At 54.2% G+C, this 14,721-nt stretch overlaps 1 protein-coding gene across 1 annotated transcript in view; it reads right to left on the minus strand.

Moving 5' to 3' along the window:
* The window catches only part of NOTCH1 (notch 1), a 15,137-nt gene extending 503 nt beyond the window's left edge, over positions 1-14,634 (minus strand). The window contains exons 1-24 of the mRNA XM_009074744.1: positions 14,379-14,634; positions 13,973-14,083; positions 13,095-13,287; positions 12,689-12,834; positions 12,065-12,178; positions 10,983-11,102; positions 10,627-10,779; positions 9,996-10,224; positions 9,669-9,870; positions 9,391-9,544; positions 8,938-9,122; positions 8,649-8,781; positions 8,090-8,347; positions 7,900-8,012; positions 6,823-7,394; positions 5,665-6,093; positions 4,725-4,873; positions 3,887-4,103; positions 3,458-3,548; positions 3,050-3,215; positions 2,076-2,371; positions 1,618-1,765; positions 1,411-1,508; positions 1-999 (exon numbers count right to left, since the gene is read on the minus strand). The exon at positions 1-999 is cut by the window's left edge and continues 4 nt beyond it. Of these exons, the coding sequence (XP_009072992.1) occupies positions 1-999; positions 1,411-1,508; positions 1,618-1,765; positions 2,076-2,371; positions 3,050-3,215; positions 3,458-3,548; positions 3,887-4,103; positions 4,725-4,873; positions 5,665-6,093; positions 6,823-7,394; positions 7,900-8,012; positions 8,090-8,347; positions 8,649-8,781; positions 8,938-9,122; positions 9,391-9,544; positions 9,669-9,870; positions 9,996-10,224; positions 10,627-10,779; positions 10,983-11,102; positions 12,065-12,178; positions 12,689-12,834; positions 13,095-13,287; positions 13,973-14,083; positions 14,379-14,634 (5,532 nt within the window). The remainder of the gene's footprint in view (positions 1,000-1,410; positions 1,509-1,617; positions 1,766-2,075; positions 2,372-3,049; positions 3,216-3,457; positions 3,549-3,886; positions 4,104-4,724; positions 4,874-5,664; positions 6,094-6,822; positions 7,395-7,899; positions 8,013-8,089; positions 8,348-8,648; positions 8,782-8,937; positions 9,123-9,390; positions 9,545-9,668; positions 9,871-9,995; positions 10,225-10,626; positions 10,780-10,982; positions 11,103-12,064; positions 12,179-12,688; positions 12,835-13,094; positions 13,288-13,972; positions 14,084-14,378) is intronic.
* Between the last annotated feature and the right edge of the window lie 87 nt (positions 14,635-14,721).

The raw sequence follows: 14,721 nt of genomic DNA on the forward strand, positions 1-14,721 counted from the left end.
GGGGGCGGGGTTCTGCGGCTGCAGCTGCTGCTGCTGCATCTGCTGGAGCTGCTGGCTCTGCAGCAGGTGGGGCTGGGACGCCAGCCTGGTGCTGGGCATGGCCTGGTAGCTCATCATCTGCGACAAGCTGGTGGTGGGCAAACCATTGTGCAGGGAGGTCATCATGCCGTGTTGGAGGTTCTGGGGCTGCTGGTGTGCCCCAGGTTGCATGTTGCCTCTCAGGGGGTTGTACTGGCTCTGGACCATTCCATTCTGCAGCCTGGTGAGCCAGTCACACTGCCCGTTCAGCCCTGCAGCTCCACCAACCGAGAAGCTCATCGGGGCGTTGCTCATCACCGTGCTGGGGCTGGAGACCGGCAGGTGGGAGAGACGCGGCGGCACCGAGTCGAAGGTCATCCTGCTGGAGCTCCCCATGGCCATATCCTGCTTCCCTGCCATGTTGAGGTGGTTGATGCTCATGTGGGCATCTGGCATGCCTGGCAGGTGGTTCAGAGGCATGGAAGGAGACTGCTGAAACGGAGAGGTCATCAGTGGCGGAGAGGCAACATCCGAGAGGTACCCATGGGGCGACTCCAGGGAGTCCACTGGAGACAACACGCTGGAGTTGTCAAGCAGACATCCTTTTCCATCTTGGGATTTTTTCCTCCGGGCTTTGAGGTCTTTGGCATCTTTGCCATTGCAGCTCAGGCCCTTGGTGCTTGGCTTCCTGGCCTTCTTGCCCTGGACAGCAGGTTTGAGGTTGCCGATGTAGCTGTTGGGTGAGCAGAGCGGTGGGGACAGTGTGGGGGCTCCCAGGGGGCCGTTGTGGAGCGGTGGGCTCCGCACCAGGTTGTACTCATCCAGCAGCCTGACGATGTCGTGGTGCATCCGCTCCTGGGCGATGTCCCGCGGCAGACGGTCCATGTGGTCCGTGATGTCACGGTTGGCAAAATGGTCCAGCAGGACCTTGGCGGTTTCGTAGCTCCCTTCTCTGGCTGCCAGGAACAGTGGGGTCTCCTCCTGGAAAGCCAGCAAAGATGGTGAGAGATAACTTCACAGATTCTCCTGGCTAACACTGCCCTGAGCTCCACACCCAGCACCATTGGGTGGCAGACACAGTGATCATCTCTCCCCTGGTGAGGGTTTGCTGCTGTTTTTTCCTACCCTGCTGAGCCGCATCCTTATATCTAACTAGCCACCCTCTGAGTGACCAGAACATGCTGGAGATGGTCACAAAAACTGTACCAAACTGCCCACCAAGCACTGTTCAACTCCCCAACAACCAAATCCCACAAATCTCCTTTGAGCTAGACCCAAAGCAGAACAGTCAAAATCAGTCTCAGTGCCAGACACTTGTATTTTAGGCAAAATTCCTCTTTAACCGACCCCAAACGGTTCTTTCCTTTCATGTATCAGCCTAGGAGACCTTACCTTATTGTTCTGCATGTCCTTATTGGCACCATTCTTCAGGAGCACCACTGCAGCTTCCACATTATTCACAGCAGCTGCCCAGTGCAGGGCTGACTTGCCTAGAGAGGAAGACCACAAAATACAACACGTTAGTGAGGGGTAAGACTAACAGCAAGTAGTCCCTGTCCTCCACCTCTGAGGGAGCCTGTGTTTGAGTTGCCCCAGTACCTAGATCATCCACGGCATTGACATCTGCATGGCAGTTGATGAGGTCATCCAGCATTCCCTCCACAGCCAAGCGAGCAGCCAGGATCAGGGGAGTGGTCCCGTCGTGCATTCGGGCATCGAGGTCTGTGGCCCTGTTCCTAATCAGGATCTGCCACAACAAGGGCCAAGCACAGGAAACACAGCCATTAGGAGGGACAGACAGCACTCTCAGGACTCTGTACAAAGGTTGGTCCCTCCAGTCCCCACTCCCAGCCCAGGGGTGCTGCTGTGAGGCTGCTGTGCCCCAAGACAACAAGGACTTCAACTTTTAAGACTTTCACCCCACACCTAGCCCAGGTGAGCTACAAACCCCACAATAACCTCAGCTATGCGACTAAGCTACAAACCCCAAAATAAATGACTGACTCTACACACTTCCCCCCCAAAACCCTGAGACTGGTGGCCAAAGGATCAATCACCTGGAAGACTCCTTGGGCATCGGCAGAGACAGCAGCATGGAGAGGTGTCCTGCCCATGTTGTCCTGGATGTTTGCATCAGCACTGGCTTCCAGCAGGCGCTTGGCAGCGTCCGAGCGGGAGTACCTGGCCGCCAGGTGCAGAGCCGTCTCGCCCGTGCGGTCAGTCTGGTTGTGCAAGCTGGCACCTTGGTAAATGAAGTCCGAGATGACAGCAGGAGCATCATCCTCCTCCTCACTGTTGCCAGTCTCCAGCCCTCCTCCACTGCACGAGGCGATCATGAGTGGGGTGAAGCCATCTGAAAAAGCACAGGACAACCAGGTGAGAAAAGGATTCCTACCCTTCCGTAGCGCAGGCGGCTCAGAGAGATGCTCTGTCTGTGAGAGATGCTTATTCTCGTGGGCACATCGAGTTCCTGGCTGGTTCTAAACATCAAACACGAATATCCTTCCTCTGATATGGATCCAAAATTCCTCAGGGGTATATCCCCACTCACTGCTTTTCCTATTTCACCTGCTAGCTCGTACGCTGCTGCAGTTTATAAGGAAGGCTGCTCAAAGCACATTGAATATGGTAAATATAAATATCTCTGAGAATTTCACAGAGGTGGGGAAGGTCAAATGTTTGTCAGAATTTAAAAGCCTATTAACTGTTGATACAGTTAAAAACCTGAAAAAAATGAAATGTACTGTTTGGTGGGAGGAGAGGAATCTAAGAGTGGCAGAGAGAGAACCTGGATGGTTTAACAGGTACTTCTGTACGCTGTAGTTTCCATCTCAGGGACTATACAGAAGAGCTCTCATGGAAAGCAAAACATGACAAGGTCTGTCTCTAAATCACACACAACAGCAATCAAATGGGGCAGAACATGTAGCAGTGAGTCTGTACTAGCAAGAGACAGGGCTGGCTGGGACTGCTCCTCTGCAAGGGTGAGGGAGGGTTTGAGATGAGCTGAAGTGAAAGGAATCCACCTTACCTGGCCCTCTGACGTTGACATCCATACAGTCTGCATCGATTTCCCCCTGGGGTGGAGTAGGAGCCATGGAGGATATCCTCAGGTCAGCAGCATCCAGGTGCTGCTGTGTCCACTGCCTGTGATCCGTCTGGTCATCCGTGTCCGGCAGCATCACCTGCTCCTCAAACTGAGGAAGGACAGCAGGGAGTGAGCACACAGCAGAGCTCAGGCAGGGTGGGAGGAGAGGGCTGAGCTCCAGCCTGGGCAGCTCTGTGAGCCCCCAGGCTGTGTTTGTCCCAGGCAGGTTTGCAAAGGGGCTGACAGCAGTGATGCTCAGCACAGATGGGTCCCTGAGGGTCCCTCTGCTCCCTCCCTGACCAACCCAGCCAGAGACTGCCTGCAGTGCAGGGAGTGTGGCAGGGACCTTACCCTGAACTTCTTGGTGTCCAAGGTCTCCTCATCACCCCACTCATTCTGGTTGTCATCCATCAGCGTGCCATCCGAAGCATTTTTCAGGGGTCTTTAAAAACAAAACCATACAGTGAGTTATCTCCTCTGCAGGAACTCTGATGGACTCTGTGTACAGGCACAGACTGAAAGAAGAATCAACCAGGCAATTTCCAGGAGGTTCCCCTCAGCTTGCCTTTCATTTTTCACCAAGTGCAAACAAAGCATGTCAAACCCTCCTCCAGATGGGAACAGTGTTTTCCCCATGCAGAACTGTAAGAACCCTGATTTTTTGCCTCCCTGCTACATCAATTTGCTGCAGCAGAAAACAAAACTCCGATGGGCGCTCTCAGAAGAGCCCTGAGCACCTCACAGCACTGTGTTTAACAGGGTAGCAAGCAAATTACTCACTTCAATCCAACAGAATCCTCCCCAAGTGGTTCTCGTCGCTTCTTCTTGCTTGACTCTGTCACTTTGAAGCCTTCTGGGAACCAAAGCTGCCCATGCTCCCTGCGCCGCTTGCGAGACACCAGTACTCCCAGTCCAATGAAAGCAAGCAAGACCAGTGCAGCCACCACCACGTACATAGGATACAGCTGGGAGTTCTTCGGGGGCTCAGCTGTTTCACCTACAAAACAGTGGGGCACAAAGAGATGCTGAGACATTAAGCTGCATAGCAAACCAGGGACAGAGTGGAAATGAAGGAAAATTAGTTAATAGAGGTACCTAAGTCTGATCCAAATCAGCTCCCCCCCCCCCAAAATAAGGTCATTTTATACGCTATTAATCAGAATTGCAAACTATCGGCAGATTCTGGGCTGCACAAGCCAAGCTGCACCAGGAGACAGCTTCACTTTTTTCTCCTTTAAGGAAAAGGATTAGCAAACTTCAAATCATTGCGCTTGCATTGAGCTGTTAAGACAAAAGGATTTAGGGGGGATTTTCAAGATACAAACTTCAACTCCTTGCATGTCACTGATTGATTGGAGCTTGCTTGGGTTTTCTTTGCTTTTTTTTTTTTTTTTTTGTAATAACTTTTAGAGTGATAATGATTTTGAAATAAAACCTGGAATGAGCAAAAATAATCAACTGGGTTTGCATTTTTTTTTCTTTTTTTTAAGGCAAGGCTTAAGGGAAAAAAAGAGATGTGAGGTTATTCAAAGTAGACTGTGCTCAAATGCAGCCAAGCTGACTAAACTCAGGTAAGGCTGGGAAGTTTTGGCTGTCCCTCCTCCCCAGCTGTACTTACTTTTAACAGCCTCGATTTTGTAGGGTATGTTCAGGTTGCCAAGGGAGGCCAAAGCACCCAGGAATGCTGCCACATCAGTTGCACTCTGGAAGCACTGGGAAGATGACTGGATGCACTGGCGGTTATCAATTTCCAAGTAGACGATGGATCTGTGTGAGAGAAGAGTCAATAAGAAACAGGAGTGATGACCACATGGAGAAGATGCAACAGCCCTGTCTCCCTTCCCTCTTTAACCCCCCATCAGTGGGAATTAGAAGGTGGGAACCCATTTTCATGCTTCCCTGTGGCCGAAACCTTGCAGCTCATGGTCTATTGGATTTGCCTTAATGGATACTGTGAAGTCCAACTCTTTATCTACAGCAATGGAAGGGAATCTTAGCTTCACAATGTTTTAAAATTACCCAGACACTACAGTATCTTAAATAATGCTGTTTGGGAGCCTTCAGATCTTCTCACATCAGTTTCGCTGCTCTAACTCCTTTGCTTTCAGTCGTTCTTGATTGAGCCCACAGAGAGGGAGAAGGTTAGATCTATATGTTTATACCAAAGATCTCCAAACAGAGTTTGCAGTAATTGAGTTTCACAACAAAGCTCTAGAAAGCATTTCCCAGGGAGAAACTGAGGCTTAGCTTAATGACTTCCTGAAGTCAGACAGTCGGTCAGGCCAACCTCTGCTTCCAGGTCCCACCCAGCCCAGCCCCAGCTCCCAACAATGCCCAGGACTCCTTCAATCGTGAGAGTCGGCGCAGCATTGTATCAGGGATTCCTGAATGGTCCTTGATTTTCCCACATGAGAGCAAAATCCGGTTTCTGTTCACACAGAAAGCAACGTCTCAATACAATTATCTGGCCTACATCCTTCCCTTTACAGCATGTTACTATTATCAACACAGAAAACAAGAGCTGCTCCATGAACAAGGAATCCACTGGTCTCCCTTACCCTCTGATGTCCATCTGATCCAGCTCCCTCTTCTGCCTCCTGCCAGCCCTGGAGTAGAGGCTGCTCTTCACTTTGTTGATGACAGCACTAGACATATCTGACCAGTCTTCTGTGGACCTCTTGATGTAATGTTTTTTCAGCTCCTCCTCATTGCCATAGTATGGGAAGATCATATACTCTCCCTTGGGGTTCTTCTTGAAGACCACGTTGGTGTGCAGCACACGGCTCAGCTCCCGCAGGAAGTTGAACGAGTTGTTCTTGAGGTTCTCAGGGGTGATGAGAACCACCACCACCAGTGTGCCATCTGCCAGCTTCTCTGGCATGTTGTTTGCACAGTCCAGACCATCCCATTCGCACTCAAAGTTATTGCAGCCCTGGTCACAGTGACCATCTGAGAAGTGATCTTTGCAGTACTGGTCATACAGAGGGCTGGGAGGGAGGAGAAGAAATACAGAAGAATGAATGAGATCAAGTACTGCACATCTGATTTATCTGCTGAGAAAAGCAGTGATGGTCCACAAGGACCTCTCTTGTCTATACATATTCTTCACCCTGATAGACACCAAACCAGTTTACCTAGAAGACAACTGTTTCATGCAGTGAAACATTCATCTCTGCAGGTGAGAGATAGCAGGTGTTAAACTATAAATTGCAATTTAGATGCCAAAAAAAGGGGCAAATTACTGTGACTCAGAGAAAACATAAGGACACAGAATTGTTACTCAGACCAGAGCTGGTCCAGGAATCTGGGATTAAGCTCCTGCTGTTGCCAAAGACAATGTTTGGGAAATGCTTGGATGTTAACATCATCATGTTTCCTGGCTGCTCTTCCATCTGGGGTCTCCCTGCCTTGAAACTCACAGTGTTCGTGCCGTGAGTTGGAGAATTCACTTCTGTGGATTGATACAGGCAAGGACAGGAAAGCCACCTGGGATGAGCAAAACCCAGAAACCTTCCAAGTGTATATAAACTCACTAAGACCACCAGGAAGTGTGGCTGCTGGAGCTGCAGCCCCACAGGCAGCAGAACAGAATGTTAGGAGTGAACAGCAGTCCTGCATGTAGGAATTTCACCAGATGCAACCAGAAAATACCCTCAAAGGATCAACACAGAGGTCATGGGCTTTAAAACAAGAGGGTCAACACGCAAATCACTTACTTGCACTGCCCCTCGTATTTCTGGCAGTCAAATCCATCGTAGAGGCAGCCAGCATTATTGCACTGAGAGTCACACTTGCCATCATTGAAATACTTCCAGCACTGCAGAGACTGGGAGCAGTTCTTCCAGGGATCATTGAAATTGAGGGAGCAGTCGCCCCCATCCCAGCCACAGGCATGGTTGTTGCATTTCCCATCGCAGATCTTGTTGCCAGCATACCCTGTACAAACTGCAATCTCACACTTCTCCTCAATTTTGGGTGGGATGATATCCTGCCCAATCCCACCCTGGAAATCAAAGTCCAGGATGTGGCAGTTGAGGCCGTTGAAGTTGGCAGGGCAGTTGCAGCGGTAGTAGGGGGAAGCATCGCTGAAGAACTCGCAGGTGCCCCCGTTGTAGCAGGGGTTGGATGTGCAGGGGCTGCTGGCTGGGTACTGGCACTCAGGGCCCGTGAAGGCTGGTGTGCACATGCACTTGGAGCTCTTGTGGATGGAGATGCAGGTGCCACCATTCAGGCAGTGCAGGTTGCCACAGGTGCGGGAGTCGTTCTCGCAGGTGGCACCCACGAATCCCTGCGGAGGCGACAGCAAGGAGGGAGTCAGAGCCACTGATGGTGTCCTACAAGCAGTGTAACACGTATGTGTGTTCTGGGAAACTCAGCACAAACCCTTTGAACCAGGACATGGCTCTGGTGCATCTTCTGCAACTAGTGATGGGCAAGAATGACAGACTGTGAACCCTGTTAGAGCATCGCCTCAGAGTGAAGGGAGCTCTTCTCCATAGCTGCCTGCTCCACCTTTACGTGGGGCAAATAACAGTCAACAAGACAAAAGAGCTGTGTGTGGTGCCTGCAGGGCTGAGCCACCTTCTCCCTGATCCTATCCCAGCATCTTTGTAAGTGCAGAGGGTGTGTGTATACATATACACCTCATGCCAGTGAGTAAAGCATCCTTCCCTCCATGCTCATCCCTGGTTATCCCAGCCAGGGAGGCCTCAAGGGATAAATTGGCCCGGATACATTGTGCATGGAGCTAGCTCACATCCCATCCTCAGACCTGGAGGGCAGCAGGTACCTACCGGAGGACACTTGCAGATGAAGCCACGGCCAGTGTTGCTGGCAACAGCACAGGTTCCACCATTCCTGCAGGGTTTGCCTTTACAGCCATCCACCACGGTGTCACAGCGCCGGCCTGCGAGGGAGAGGAGTGTGTGAGGAGCAGAGGAAGGTGTGTGGATGTCTCCCGGGGCTGGGGGCTGCAGGGCTCACCTGCATAACCAGGTCGGCACTCGCATTTGTAGTCGTTGACCCGCTGCACGCAGTTCTGGGTGCCGCGGGCGTCGCAGGGGTTGGACAGGCACTCGTTGACGTCTCCCTCGCAGCGCTCCCCTACAAAGCCAGGGGGGCAGATGCAGCTGTAGCCACCTACCCGATCCTTGCACTTGCCATTGTTAAAGCACTTGGGCCCCAGGGTGACAGGATCAAAGAAAGGGCTGCAGTCATCCACATTGATCTCACAGTGCACCCCTAGAGAGATGGGGGAACAACCCACACAGCTCATCAAACAGTATCGGGGGGTTTGGTGGTCCTTTGCGTGAACCTTCCCTTGCAGAGGGGCTGAGCCTGACCACGTCAGTGGCAGCCTGAACCACCACTGGGGCAGGAGGAACGCGGCACCGCGCGGCTCTCGTGGCGTGGCCTTGGTGGCTAAGCCCCCGAGCAAACACAAACCTCGACCGCTGCTGCTACAGCCCGAGCAGCTAATGAGCAGAATCCAAGGATATCTGCACTCAACCCACTAATGCCCCAGCCTGGGGAATTAATTTACCTTGAGTTCCTCTGGGGCAGGAGCATTTGTAGGTATTGATGAGATCGATGCAGGTTCCTCCGTTCTGGCATGGGTGGGACAAGCACTCATTGATCTCCTCTGAGCAGTTAACTCCATGATAACCAGCCACGCACTATAAGGAGGAAAGAGGGGAACTATTAGAGAGGTTCTCTTGATTCCCACATGACTCCAGCACTCCAGCCTTCAATTCTTTGGGAGCTCTTTGAGCAGCAGAAAGGCAGTAACTGGGGCTTTTTCCCTGGGCATCTCTAAGCACCACGGCACACACCTCGCAGGAGTAGCCTCCCAGGTAGTCTGTGCAGGTAGCTCCATTCTGGCAGGGATTGGGGGAGCACTCATCCACCTGCTCCTCACAGTAGCTGCCAGTGTAGCCAGCTTGGCAGCGGCAGAAGTGAGTGTTGCCAGTGTCTACGCAGAGCCCTGAATTCCTGCAGAGATGTGCCACGTCGATACCTGTTGGGGAGAGCAGAGTGAGATACAGGGACCTTGGTGACACCCATACAACACAGGGTCGTGTCCTGGCCACCATGTATCCCACTGGGAATCACAGCCAGGACTGCAGCCTTGGGGGGTGCATGTTATGGCAATCCTTCAGACGACTCTGGTTGTGTAAAATATCCCAACAAAGAGAACTGAGCATGACCCTGTTCAGAGCCCACCATGGGGAACATCTGGGGACCCCAGTCTGCCCTGTAAGGCTGTACACGTGACAGGGACTTACCTTGCTGCTTAGCTGCCACCTCGCAGGAGACACTGGGCACATCACAGTAGAGTCCTGTCCATCCACTGTTGCATTCACAGCGGTACAGGTTGTTGGTTTGCCAGCACTTGCCTCCGTTTTTGCAGGGAGAGGAGTCACACCAACGCACCAAGTTCTGGGGGAGCAGAGCAAAAAATGGAGTCAGGACCCAGCAGGGTTTCTGCAGGAGTGGAGGCTGCAGTGACCACCAAATCCCCACAGCAGCATGCACGAATGGACACTGCCCAAGGTTCCTTTACCTGGCAGTTGAGCCCAGTGTATCCCTGGGGACAAGTGCACTTGTACGTCCCATAGCTGTCCTGACACGTGCCCCCGTTCAGGCATGGCTTGGAGTCACACTCATTGATGTTGTGCTCACAGTAGCTGCCCGTGAAGCCAGGCAGACAGACACAGGTGAAGGTGTTGATGCCATCCACGCAGGTCCCACCATTGAAGCAGGAGCTGGGAACACAGACATCACATCCCAGTGAGTCACCACTTGTCATACCCCACACCAAAGCCCCCACTGACTGCCCAGGGCAGCACAGGGAGCTCAGCCCCTGGCCCCAGCCATGGCAGGACTGTACCTCTCCGTGCAGTCAGGTGTGTTGTTCTCACAGTGGATGCCACTGAAGCCGGAGGGGCAGGTGCAGGTGTAGCTGTTAACGCAGTCAGTGCAGTTGGCTCCATTCTTGCAGGGGTTGCTGGCACACTCATTGATGTCCTCCTCACACTTGGGCCCACGGAAACCAGCCAGGCACTCGCAGAAGAAGGTGCCAACACCATCAGAGCAGGAGCCACCATTGTGGCATGGATCTGGAGAGGAGGGACGTGCATGTGAAGATGTGATGAGCCCTGCCCAGGAGCTGTCCCACAGCACTGTCCCCACACACATTCCCTGGCTGCATGGAGGGGTGAGACTGGGCAGAGATTGGACCAGCCCCACCAACAGACTGGGCACAAGGAAGGCACATGTGACACATTGTCCCCCAGCCTCCTTCCTCCCACTCCCACCTGTCCTTGGACTGACACAGTTCAAGCAAGACATGCTTGAGGTTCCCCAAAAGCCTGAGCTGGACTCTCAGCACATCTCAGGCCACAGCAGTGGTTGGGGCTGGCCCATTCATGAGGAGGAGAATCCCAACAACAGGAAGGGCAATGAAGCCAATGGCTCAGGGCCAGGCTGAGCACAGCCCATGGGGCAGCCCCTGCACTTACTGGGTTTGCAGTCATCAATGTCGGTGTCGCAGTTGCGGCCGGAGAAGCCAGTCCTGCAGGCACAGCGATAGCTCCCGTTGGTGTTCTGGCATGTGGCCCCATTCCGGCAGGGGCTCTTCACACACTCATTGATGTCAATCTCACAGGTCTGACCTGGGGGCAGAGCAGGACAGGGGCCATGTGGGCTGAGGGAGCTGGTGAAAGCCCCTGGGATAACAATGATGTCTTGGGCACCACTCACACCAGGGCAGGACCCTCACAGCAAACTGTGCTCATTGGCCACACTCCCTCCCCTCTGCCTTTCCCTGCCTGAGGTGAGCAGGGTGTGCTGAACCCTTAATGGGCCATGCCCATACCTTGCCAGCCAGGGGGGCAACTGCAGGAGAAGCTCTTGTAGTCTTCTGACTCCCGGCACTCGCCGCCGTTCTTGCAGGGGCCACCAGCGCAGGGGGCCAGCACGTCCTCACAGGTGGCTCCTGCACAAGCACAAGCACATGCTAACACCCTCCAAAACAACAGGTGGCCCAAGAGCCTCTACCCTGTCCCCTGCCCTGGGCTGCTGCCAGCTCTGGGGCAGGCTCTGGGCTTCTCCACCATCCCAGGGCAGCCCAGCTGGGGCTGTGTCCTCCATCCCTGGTCCCCCATGACCCCAGGTCTGCCACGAATGCTTCAAGCCCTGGCAATCTGGGCTGCATTAAAGCCCTGCACACTTCCTTTGGCAGGGAAGTGCTGTTCAGGGTGTCTTTTCCCCCTTGCACTCCCTCCCCCAGTCCCTCTCGGCCAGTTTTCCTGTTTACGTCCAGTCAAGGGACACATTCCCTCCGAACCCTTATCTTCCCTGTCAGCCAGTATCTCCTGAACTGGCCTTTGCTATTTTCCAGAGCCTTCCCCTCCCTGCCTGCCCTGTCCCCATCCCCTCAGGGGTTTCTATGGCCACTGCAGAGGGCAGGAAACAGCTCACGGCTTCCTGCAATTGTGCACCGGCTGTCGCTCTGCGCGAGCGGAAGCAGGAGGCCAGCAAACAGGAATTGGCTCAGCAGAATCCCCCAACCCCTCAGCCCCGGATTGCTTTGTCCAGCATGAGCATCGTGGCTGGAGAACAAGGCCACCAGCATCACTGACCCCCCTGGGTGGTGGGGTGTGAGTGTGATGGACAACGAGTGCTGCTGCCCCCAAGCCGCCACCCTGGTACCCTCCAGGAGGAGGAGCAGGAGGAGGAGGAGGAGGAGGAGGAGGAGGAAGCCGTGGTTGGCAACTTCCCAAAGCTCCTGCAAATTTCCTCCAGCTGCTCTACAAGGAGGTGGAGCTGCGTCCATGGGCAGCCCCACAGTAGGACAGTTTGAGGGAAGCCTCAGCACGTTCATAGGGACCAGTTTGGTGTCACACACAAAGCAGAAGTCCCACAGAGCCGTGGTGGGACATGGGGTTCTCTCCTCACCTGTGTAGGGCAGAAGGCAGTTGCAGGTGTAGCCAGCGACGTCATCGATGCATGTGCCCTGGTTCAGGCAGGGGTTGGAAGCACATTCATTGATATTGGTCTGGCAGTTGGGCCCTGTGATAAGGAAAAGAGATAAAAGTGGCTGTGATGGAGGTGTGCTGGTGGGAGGGGGCTGAGGGTACAGTGGCAATGACAACAACAGCCCACCCATTGCCCTGAAAAAACCTCCTGTGCAGCTTTAACCATGAGTGCCCAGACGCTACTGGAGGTCTCCAGGCTGCACTGCCACAGCTCCCAGCCAGACCTGGGGCTCCACTGTCCCCACAGCAAAGCTTTCAGCCCACCCAGCATCATGGGGCTGCCCACCCACAGCTCCCACCCAGAGCTGGCATGGGGGGATGGGGTAGCACAACAGGAGGTTGGAAAAGACCTCTATGATCATTGCCTCAACCAACAACCCAGCACTGCAATGTTCATCCCTAAACCATGTCCCCAGGTGCCACATCCACACACATTTCCAACACTTCCAGACTCCACCACTTCCCTAGGCAGCCTGTTGCAGTGCCTGACCACCACTTCCATGAAGAAATTTTTCCAAATATCTAACCTAACCCCCTCACTTACCACTGAAACCCTCCCTGCAGGTGCAGATGTAGCCACTGGTCATGTCCTTGCAGGTGCCACCGTTCATGCAGGGATTGGATTCACACTCATTATTGTTAATGTCACAGTTTGTCCCACTCCAGCCTGGGTCACAGTCACACCTGTAGCTTTGGGGGAAAATTGGGGCATAAAGATCTGGATCTGGTCCAAGCTGGCCCTCCAGGCCACACCAGCTATCATTTACCCAGAAAATTCTGGCCCTTAATCATGTCCCTACAGGGAAACATCCTCTGGCACTGGCACTGGCACAGAGCATGGACAAGCATTGACTCAGGGGACAGATGCTCACCCTTCTCTAACCCCAAATTTGCTGGGTGGTCCTTTGGTTCCTGCAGCCCCCCAGCAGCTCCCACACCCTCTAACCTACCCATTCAATCCATCATGACATTTCCCATGGATGCAGGGGTTGCTGTTGCACTCATTCACTTCGGACAGGCACTTGGGGTCATGGAAACCTTCGGGGCAGATGCAGGTGAAGCCATTGATGCCATCCTTGCACGTGCCCCCGTTGTGGCAGGGGTTGCTGGAGCACTCATCGATGTTGATGTTGCACATGCGCCCTGGGAAAGGGAGAGAGAGGAAAGTTATGCCACAGGATGCACAGCATGGCATGGAGGGTGCACATTGACTCCTAGGGGGTACCCACTGGGCAAGCCCCCCTCCAGCCACCTGGGGAATGGCTGTTGGAGGCTCAGGTCTCTGGCACACGTGTGCTGGCTGCAGAGGAGCACACTGCCATGCAGGTAGGGTGACTTCACACCCTGCATCACCTGCCTGGCTTAAGGACTGGGAAGAGGTTGTGCCCTGGGCTCGTTTGGTCCAGGAGGAAATAACGAAGGGAGGTGGTTTCAGCCTGTAACTCTACCTGCCGTGGCTGACAAAGCCAGGCTTTATTCTGGCTCCCAGTGGGGCTGAGGACAAGGGGCCGTGTGAGCAGGGAGCGGTGGGGGCTGCTCCCATCAAAGCCCTCAGCCATTTCCAGCAGGGATCAAACAAACCAGTCGGACAAGGAGGCAACCTGATACCCATGGGAGTGGGCGCAGCGGGAGTCGAATTCAGGGCACCAGACACCCCTTTGATTTCAGCCTGAGCTAGGGGTCACCCTCCTGAACAGCAGGAGCGCTGGAGGGTGCAAAACCTCCAGCCAGTCTCCCCCTCCTCCTTGCACATTCATCCTGGTTATGTGGGGCTCCACCAGCAGCAGGTGCCCAGGGGGTGGTGGCGGCTGCCATGTCCTGCTCTCACCTGTGTACCCTGGCTCACAGGTGCACTCGTAGCCATTGATCTTGTCGATGCACTTGCCATAGTCGCAGGGGTTGCTAGCACAGTCATCCAGGTTGATCTCACAGTTGGGTCCTGGGGAGGAGAGAGGAGTTAGGGGGTCCCCGGTCCTGCTGATGCAGCAAAACAAAGCCAGCACTGACTGCCAGTGCTGCTCCACAACAAATCATCTCCACCACGAGCAGCTCCCCAGCTCCCGGCTGGGGTGTGGTTCTTGCCAGAGCTGGGCACCAAACCGGGAGAACTCGCCCTCACCCAGGATGCCCCGGGCCAGCCCCGGCACCAGGGTGGCTGCTGGTGGTGGCCCAAGGCCAATCCTACCCAGTATGGGGATGGGACTGGGGTGCTGTGCCGGCACGGAGCCGCTCACCTGTGGTCCCTTTGAGGCAGATGCAGTTGTAGGCGTTGTTCCTGTCCTGGCAGGTCCCCCCGTTTTTGCAGGGCTGGCTCTGGCACTCGTTGATGTTGATGTCGCAGCGGTGGCCGGTGTAGCCAGGCTGGCAGAGGCAGGTGAAGGAGGCAATGCTGTCCTTGCAGGTCCCATAGTGGCACGGGTCGGGGTCACACTCATCGATGTCAATCTCACAGTGAGCACCTGTGAAACCTGTCACCAGCAGGAGGGACATGGGTGAGGATGGGGGACACAGGATGAAGGACATGGGATGAGGATGGGGGACACGGGATGAGGATGGTGGACGGGATGAAGACGGATG

Source organism: Acanthisitta chloris, unplaced genomic scaffold, assembly GCF_000695815.1.
Source record: "Acanthisitta chloris isolate BGI_N310 unplaced genomic scaffold, ASM69581v1 scaffold6505, whole genome shotgun sequence".
Taxonomy (NCBI): Eukaryota; Metazoa; Chordata; class Aves; order Passeriformes; family Acanthisittidae; genus Acanthisitta; species Acanthisitta chloris.